The 9,291-nt window shown below is 47.3% G+C and overlaps 1 protein-coding gene across 1 annotated transcript in view; it reads left to right on the top strand.

The window, feature by feature from the left end:
- Positions 1 to 7,317, top strand: part of LOC104276366 (low-density lipoprotein receptor-related protein 5) — a gene marked incomplete at both ends in the record, with an annotated part of 22,268 nt that extends 14,951 nt beyond the window's left edge. Inside the window, 3 exons of the mRNA XM_009872656.1 lie at positions 1,995 to 2,192; positions 4,997 to 5,193; positions 7,186 to 7,317. Of these exons, the coding sequence (XP_009870958.1) occupies positions 1,995 to 2,192; positions 4,997 to 5,193; positions 7,186 to 7,317 (527 nt within the window). The remainder of the gene's footprint in view (positions 1 to 1,994; positions 2,193 to 4,996; positions 5,194 to 7,185) is intronic.
- Positions 7,318 to 9,291: the final 1,974 nt, after the last annotated feature.

The raw sequence follows: 9,291 nt of genomic DNA, 5'->3' as shown, positions 1-9,291 counted from the left end.
GCCTCCCCCTGCCACTTCCTCGGGCTCTCCGGGCTGCTGGAGCTCGGGGGATCTGGGGAAGGCATCTGGGGACACGTGTGGCTGCAGCTGCTCTCAGGTGAGCTGTTTCAGAAACCTGAGGGCTCGTCTGCGTGGAGGCTTGACTATTTCAACTAGAAAACTCCTTGTTTTACCCTCCTGCACTCAAGTGTGTGTGTGCGCTGTGATACAAGTGAGTAACTTCTATGTCTGTCTATATTTTTGTCTATATTCCCTCTTCAGCGGGATAAACGTGCTAATGGTTATAAATGCTGGTATGATCAGATGATTGTTAGGAAAAATATTTTGGGGAAAACAGAGCTAGTAGGAAAAATTTCTCCACTCAAAGGGGTGTGAAGCCCTGGCCCAGGCTGCCGGGGCAGGGGCGGAGACCCCAGGCGATCTCAAAGCCGTGGAGATGTGGTGCTCAGGGACAGGGCTCAGGGTGGAACTGGCAGCGCTGGGTTAACGGTTGGACTCCATGATCTTAAAGGTCTTTTCCAACCCAAACAATTATGTGATTATAACAGGATGCTGTGACTGCGCTGGGACGGGAGGTGCGGCGGGAGCGGGGTGCGGTGTGTAGAAGGAGATCAGAGCATTTTAAGCCTGGGTGAGTTGGCGGGCTTGTGCTGGGGATAGCAGTGCCGCTGCCTGTTCCTGCTGGGCTGGAACAGTGGCCACAGCCTCACGTGACGCAGCCGGAAAGCTACTGAGGTTTACACGAGCTTCTTCTGTGGCACAGGGGAGAACATCCTGCTGAGGAGCATGACAGCAGCACAGAAACAGTCCCCGCTCTGCTCCCGCAGTGGATGGCATTCCCTTACGAAGGACAAACCATAGAATCATGGAATGATTTGAGTTGGAAGGGACCTTATAGATCATCTGGTTCCACTCCCCTGCCCTGGACAGGGACACCTCTCTCCCACCAGCCCAGGTCGCTCCAAGCCCCGTCCAGCCTGGCCTTGGGCACTGCCAGCGATGAGGCATCCCCAAATCTGGGCAACTTGGACAGGGTCTCACCACCTTCGCAGTGAAGAATTTCTCTGTAATATGTAAATAACCCCTCTTTCAGTTTAAAGCCATTATCCATTGTCCCACCGCAGCATGTCCTTGCAGAAAGTTCCTCCTCATCTTTCCTGTGGACCCCCTTTAAGTATTGGAAGGTCGCTCTGAGAATCTCCCCTTACTCCTCAGCTTTGTCTTCGCGTCCCTTCTGTTGTACCAGCACTACGGGCTGCTGCTCAGCAGTGGTCACACTGTTGTGTCCTGTGCTCGAGTTACTTTTTCCATGGTGCCTGAGAATCAGAGAATCATAGAATCGTCAGGGTTGGACAGGACCTCAGAGATCACCTCATTCCAACCCCCCGCCATGGGCAGGGACATCCCGCATGAGATCAGGCTGCCCAGAGGCCCGTCCAGCCTGGCCTGAAAAACTCCCAGGGATGGGGCTGCCACCCCCTCTCTCGGCAACCTGTGCCAGGGTCTCCCCACCCTCATGGGGAAGAACTTCTTCCCGACGTCCCATCTGAACCGACCCATCTCCGGCTTCAATCCATTCCCTCCAGCCCTGTCACTGCCCGACATCCCAACAAGCCCTTCCCCAGCTTTCTTGTAGCCCCTTGAGATCCTGGAAGCCACCATAAGGTCTCCTGCCTGGATAGGTAATTAGTGGCTTTGGAACATCATTGAGGATGTTAATTAGCAGTAGCTGGCCTCGCAGGAGCGATGCTCAGCCCTAAGTGCTTCTGCCAGCCAGGCCTGCCCGACATGGAGAGAGGCAATGCTTGTGGGAGGTGCTCTCATGAAGGAGTCTTTTTGCACTGTCTGGAACCATGGTTTGAATTCCATTAGTAAGTACATTAAATTTTGGGGGATATATGTCATATATCCACTTACAGGCTTTGCAGAAAAGCTGCCATCCCTTCTGCCCCTGAATTGCCATTTCATTCATGTGCATCTCCCCTTCCCTTCAGGTACATGTATTGGACCGACTGGGGGGAAACGCCCAGGATCGAGCGGGCGGGAATGGACAGCAGCACGCGAAAAATAATCGTTGATTCAGATATTTATTGGCCAAATGGACTCACGATAGATCTTGACGAGCAGAAACTTTACTGGGCTGATGCAAAGCTGAGTTTCATTCATCGGGCAAACCTGGATGGTTCCTTTAGGTAAGTCGCCTTGAATCTGTAACTTGATGTCGGATATTTCTCGCCTTCTGCGTTCCTTTTGAACGGAGGCTTTTTTTTTTACTGTAATTTAGAATGCCAGTACCTTATTGGTCTTTCTTAAATGCAGTTGTTAATAGCCCTGCAGGAAGTAAAATAGCTTCATGCCCTATAAAACTGGTTTTAAAAGTAAGAGGCTTTGTATCAGTATTTTACTAGAGACTGTTTATATCCTGTTTGTACGGCAGGATTTTTCATTTGTCCTGAAAATACTTAAGAGATGCTTATCCTTGGCCCTAGGCAATCTAACATTTAACTAGGGCCTGGGATTTTACAGGATAGTTCCTGTATTTATTTAGTTTCCAACAGGAAATTTACATTGAGAACCACTTGTCCTTGGCCTCCTCCAAAGATGTCCGTTGTGGCATGCTTATAAATTAACCAAATCCAGCTTATCTCAGCCTGCGGGCGAGCGGGAAGCAGTTTTCCTCAAGCTTGGTGGAAAGCCCAGTACGGAAGCTTTGGGTGATGCCTCCTCTCCAAGGGAGCCGCTGAGTTCTGGCTTGTGTAGACACAGAGAGCTCCCCCCGACCCCAGGCAGGGCACGGATGTTTCAGGTTGCACCTTCAATTCCGTGCTTTCACAATTTATTCAATGTCTGTGTTGTGAAATCGTTTTGCTTTGGTCGAGAGATGGAGGAGTTTTATCTGATGGTTTTGTTTAACACGTATCTGTATAGCAGAATTACGTGCCTCCCTGCCAAAACACCCACCGCGTTTGCCGTGTCCTTTTTTTTTTGCCGCCATGCATCGTGTGCCTGATTTTCACACTCCTAAAAGAGGAATAACAATATGGACATCCTTTATAAAATGCCCTGAAGTTCCTTTGAGAGCAACTGGGCAAGAGCCAGGTAATGGTGGCATGGCAGGGAGTGACAAGTGCTGCCTGACAGAGGTACAGACCAGGGAAAAGGGAGGGGTAGCTCAAAGGACACGTGCAGGTCCATAGACAGAAGGAAAATGCTCTCTCAAAAGCCCAGAGAGAGGTTTTCATACAATACAACATGACTATATTTTGCCGGCTCTGAATAAGGTTTCCGGGTGGACTCTGCAGTTATCGTGCACGTATGAATTGAGCGAAGTTTGCTTGCATCGCGTGTGCGAAAACATAAAGTAAGTAAAATGTATCATAAAGCAAGTAAAATGGATTGTAAGTAAAATGTATTTTGCTCATTTTAGGGTAGGGAAGGGCCACCTGAAAGGGAGCGAGCCTTGACTACACCAGTTCCAGCAGCCTGCCCAAGTCACTTTGTGATAGATCAGCGCGTGGCCACCGCCTCCCGAGCAGTTTCCTGTCAAACTGCAAATGAAGCAGTATTTTAGGAAAAATTCATGTATTTTGCATTAAAAAAAAACCCTCACTGGTGTATGCATCTTACATATTTTACTCAGCTGCTGGAGGATGTAAATGCACGCTTGAGGTCAGGATATTCCTGCGCTGGATGCATCCTGGAAGTTCCTCGTGTCTAACCACACCAGTGACTTTTAGGTCACTTGATGCCATTACCTGGGTATGGTTTATATTGTTGCCATATGATAAGACCTCCATCTCAAAATGCTATGACTATTGATAAAACGCCGTGAATGTCCATCTTAATTTTAAGTCTGGAAGTTTTACTTCTTCTTTATTTCCCTTTCACCAATCTGTGTTGAAAGAGAAGTCTGTGAAGTTGGGCCACTGGGTTCTGGTGTGAAGGTGGACTTCACGCAGACTTGTCACTAAAGAAATCTCACCGTGTTTCAAATGCTTCAGCTCCTCCCGTCCCCGAATCCCTTCCGAATCCACTCGCGAAAGGCAGCGTGCGCTCTGCAGGCTGGGTTAGCGTGAGTGGAGCAGTCTGCCTGTTAGCTCTCAGCCAGCCGCAGTTCACGAGCGCGTCGGCTGGAACGGTGTCAAGGGATGTAATTACAGGAGAAAGGGAGACTTGATATCTAAGAATGATGGAAATAGGGGCAATATATAGTGGAAAACATCTGCTACGATAGCAGAACACAGCCCCTGCTGTTGCTGGTAAAGAAGCAGCAGCGAAGGTGAGAGTGGAAAGAGAAATCAGTGTTTCTGTTTGATCTGTCGTGTGCTGAGAGGGGGAGTGATAAGTTGAAGGGCGGAAGTTTTCGAGCAATTTCAATTTTATCTGTAGAACAGAAAGAAGAAGAATTTTGTTTTCTTTTCTGCACATGACCTACTTTGTACATGTATATGCAAATACTTGTTTGCATGAGTCAGTCTCTTAAACTCGTCCAGATCTGAATACGTAGGAAGAATTTTCAGGTACTTTTTATATCCCCTTTTCCCTGCCTCTGGAAAAAGCGAGAGGTACCTGTGCTGTTCAAAATGAGACAGAATCCTTTTACTTGCCAAGTGTTAGCTGTTGGGTTTCTTTTGTTTAATCTCTTAGATGGAAATAATTCAAACACAGATCTGAATACAGGTAAATGAGGATATGTTCCTCACTTTTGTTCAGGACGATCCTGAGAGTTCAGCCTTCTCCAAGTTGTTTCTGATTTATATTATTATAAACATTTAGTCTTAGAAGAAATGTATCTGCCTCTTGCTCTCTACATTTAAAAAGAGAATCTGAAGAATATTCCTTGCTGACTGAGAGGGTGATTTAAAGAGTCTCTTGGGTTGTCCTTCCTTTCCCTGCTATGGGAAAAGACCAAACTGAAGCTCTGGGCCAACACGTCACGTATTGCACGGGAAGCGACGCGTTTGTAATCCTCACTCTTTGGGTTTTTTTCATCTAGGCAAAAAGTTGTCGAAGGCAGTCTCACGCACCCCTTTGCGCTGACGTTGTCCGGGGACACTCTCTACTGGACGGACTGGCAGACGCGCTCCATCCACGCCTGCAACAAGAGGACGGGGGAGAAAAGGAGAGAGATCTTGTCTGCCCTGTATTCCCCCATGGACATCCAGGTCTTAAGCCCAGACCGACAGCCTTACTGTATGTTTTACATTTCCCTGGATTTTTTGCATGGCTGTTGCTTACCTGTCAGGAAAAACGTGCATCATAAAGACGGTTAGCGTGAGGTTGTAAGGGTTTTTTTTTGTCAGAGGATTGGTTGCTAAAGGTGTAAGTGCCTGAACTGGGCAGCTTCCTCTGAAAATTCCAACCTGAACTGGTATGAGCTTGCTCGTCGTCCCAGGCAGTGCCAAAATCCCAAATCCAGTGCAGCACTTCAGTGACATCAGTCACTGACATCAGTGACATCAGGCTTCGTCATTCTCAGTCAGGTATTCCAGTCTTCATCTTTCTCACTCAGATTTGGAATATCTGAGTGAGAACGATGAAGACTCATCTGGCATCTTTTTAACACCATTGTTTCAAAGGCAACTGGAAAGAAAGCCGATCATTACGTTGTTACTAAGTAGAATTACCACAAAACACGCAGTGTGCGTGTTGTACTCGTAAGCGCAGTTTTCGCAGCCCAGACTTGATCGTAAGTATCTTCGATGTGGCACAGATAGTTCCTGAATGTTTCAGCGTGGAAGGGATTTAGTTCTGAGCTTTTATATGAAACATAGATGTGCCTCTGTGTTTTCTTTATGTGTGAAGCTACTTCAAAGGATGGCAGGTGCAGAGAATAGAGAACGGAATGAGGCTGTGTGTGTTTTGTATACGCACGTCACTCCATGTGGCAGTCTAGGGGGTTTTTTTTAGAGCCTTAAAAGTGATGATGTGGAAATGTATATAATGAAGGAACTATGGGAAGAATCATCTTTTGCCTGGGAGAGATAGTCTTGCCATTTGGCTTGGTGTCTTTATTTATGCCAACTGTAAAGTCTGCTTCCTTAAAGATAACATTTGTTATTCCAGTAAAGGTTATAGGATGTCAGTAAACAGGCTGGAAAGTAAGCAAAAGGAGTTTGGAGATCATCCTGGTGATGGAACACATGCAGGTTTTCATTGGGGATGTCGGATACACACAGCACCCTGCTTTATCTCACAGCCCCAGATAAGAGTTTGTCCGTGCTGAATTCTTGTTGTTGCTTTTAGCTCAGGGAATGTCCCAGCCTTGGGTCACAGTCACAAAGAAAATATGGCGCGGAGGGAAATAGCATATGCTGAAAATAGCTCAGATGCCATTGACTTCATTAAGACCGGGCTTGGATTCCTTCCTCTCTCTCTTTTTTTTCTTCTTTGTGACCACCAGTGGAAGTAACACAAGCCAAACTAGCCAGAAATTTGGCTTTTTATATTAAGGCAGTTCAGATGTTTATTCAAACTATGCTTGATTTTTGAGAGATCTTGCTCAAATTGCAGTATTTATTTTTCTTAGTAGCTGGCAATATTCTCCATAATTGTTTATGGTTACAGTTTCACCTCTTGCTGCCATTTTTTCCCCGTGTAAATGAGATAGGTGTGTGCATTGTTGTGTCATCCCCCCCCTTTTTTTTTTAACATTGTCAACATTTCTGACTTTTACATGCTGCTCCTCTGGATTTCCTGGTAATTGAAGAGCTATGTCTTGCTGTGTAAGCTTTGCAACAGGAAAGAGATTTTCTCCAGCATGCAACACTACCGTGATGTAGGAACTGTACGAATTGTTATGTTTTCCTTTCTTGCATAGAACTGCTCACCCCCAACCCCTGTTCTCTATTTTCATGATGCTTTGCAGACCCAGCATCCACAAAGTAACCGATGTCCAAAGCTCTTGGCTGTATTCAGCCTTAGAAGCGTTGAAAGAATGATGTAGTGAGAATGTGCTGAGCTGTCAGCTCGTTCAAAGCCAGCTCTTGTGTGCATCTCAGTTTAGGTGCCCCTAGAAGAAGCCGGGGCAGGGGGAATCGAGTGCGTTATTTTGTGGTTCCTCTTTCTTTTAGCACTGAAAGCTTGTGCCAGTCGTTTGGGATCTGTAATTTCTTCCTCATGGAGAAAAGAGGGCTTTGGGGGTTCTGGATGAAATGAAAATAAATCTGTTTGGTTTTCTTGAAGTTCACACTCCCTGTGAAGAAAACAATGGCGGTTGCTCCCATCTGTGCCTGCTGTCTCCAAGAGACCCCTTCTACAGCTGTGCCTGTCCCACTGGTGTGCAGCTCGAAGATGATGGCAGGACATGCAAATCAGGTAGGAGCTTGGCTTTTCTACAATGACAATGTTGACTTGGTTTTGGTCTGCCACTTAGAAGTTGAGCCTTGAAGAAGCAAGTCGAGAGGAAACGCCCGACATGCTGAAACGTCACTTGTCGTGACGAAGGGGGCAGGAATTTTGCACTCAAATCTCCTGCCAAGCTTCCGACGACAGTGATTTTTGTGAACAAAAATAATGACTTGTGTCAGAAATCAGATGATTTTGGCTTTCATTTGTGTCTCTTGGCTCTGTTTTGTGTTGCCAGTTCTCTGTAGTATATGGAGCCCGTTGCAGAATAATTTTATTAGCTGTTGCAGGACATCTTTCTGTTTGGACTGTGGACCGTGGACAGAATTCTGCTCCCTCCTGCTCATTATCCAGTAGTGGTGGCTGAGTTGTTGCCTTCCAGCTGCATCTCCAAGTTAGCAATATGCTTGAGGCACGCTCTGCAGACAGATGTGTCAAAAATTTGTTCAAGGCCGCGTCCATGTGCCCGTGACCCAGTGAGCTGTACCTGCTTCAGTTGGTTTTATTACAAAATGAGCTGTACAGATGAATTCAGACTTAAGATTTAAACTAAAAATACCCTTTTCCTGGTTCTGGAGGTTAGTCATTGCCATTTGGGCTGCTCTGTGGGAAGGATTTATGAGAATTTTTTTCTTCTGGAGTCTGACTTGTGTTTTAATCTGATTTTAAAAAGTGAGGCGAGGCTTTGTGTGATGAGGCTTACAAAGCTTGCTGCTTGAGATAATAAAGCTAGAGAAAATAACGCTGTGGGTGGCTGTAGCCTGTCCTGAGAAGTAGGAGGAGAGGCCTGTGTGTTGGGACACTAATAGCGAGAGGGTGTGCTTTAACTGAAAAGCGTAACTAGATGAGTATTTTGTATTTGGAAGTTGAATAAGTCTAGTTGTGTGCTTGGAAAGCTTGGCTTTGTCGGTGATAAGCAAGCCTCTTAAAAACTGTGTCTTGCCAAAGCCAGTGGCGCTGAGCCCCGCTGTGGCGGTGAGTCCTGGAGAGCCTCCTGCCCACAGCGACGCTCCCGGCCTCTCCCTGGTGCCTTTTCAGCGCGTCCAGCCTTCTGACGTGGCTTGATGCCTGCAAGGACTAAAGCAAGCGTAACAGGCTCCGTTCGTGCCTGAGCTCGACGCGCGATTCGAAGGCCGAACCTTCCTGTGAGGTAGCTCTCGCGGCTGCTGAAAGCCCTGCCTCTCGCCTCCTTCCAGCTTCGGGAAGTTTTCCTTTCACAGCTTTAAAAAAAGCCATTTCCGAACGCACAGGACAGCCTTTTGCGACATACTGAGCCGCGTTCCTGGCGGCGGGAGCGCAGGGCGGCCTGCTTTAGGCTCCTCCCGGGCCTCACCTTTCCTTTGGGAGACCGGACAATCTGTCAAAGGAGGGCGAGAAAGTGGGATGGGAACAGGAAATCTGGTTTTGCATGAGAATGCAGCCTTTTGGTTTGGTTTTCTGGATGATTTCTTTCCCAAGCTCCACAGCTTTTGTTGTGTGCCTGCCTTAGGCCGACACCCATGTGCTTCTCTTTCCCCTCTTGTTAATTAACTCCTTGGTTTCAGAAGGTGACTTTTCGCTCCCCACACAAGCCCTTTGTAGTGAAGCTGTGCGAGGAGCCGCTGCTGCAGCGCTGTTGGCCACCTCTCCGTTTGGTTCCCGATGGCCCTGGGCACAAATGCAGGGGCACAAAGTCACTTGGGCTCAGCCGCTTCTTCCCCATCCCTCTTCTAAGGGAACTGTGCAGACGCCTTGGGGGATTGGTCTGCAAGAGGCAAAAAGCGTTCTGCTCTCAAAATCGTGTCCGGGTGGGGAGTTCAGTGGTGTACATGTAACTGCGGTACCTTTTCACTGTGCATCTGTCAGAAAGTGCTCTTGCTCAGAAAAGCCCTGGGGTGGTTTCAACTCTCTTGGATGTTGAAGAACCACGACTATTGGTGATGTTCAGGTACAAGAGCTCTGTAG

The sequence above is a fragment of the Apaloderma vittatum genome, unplaced genomic scaffold (genome assembly GCF_000703405.1).
Source record: "Apaloderma vittatum isolate BGI_N311 unplaced genomic scaffold, ASM70340v1 scaffold17677, whole genome shotgun sequence".
In the NCBI taxonomy this organism is placed as follows: domain Eukaryota; kingdom Metazoa; phylum Chordata; class Aves; order Trogoniformes; family Trogonidae; genus Apaloderma; species Apaloderma vittatum.
The sequence above is the reverse complement of the archived record's forward strand: the minus strand, read 5'-3'. Positions and strand labels throughout refer to the sequence as shown.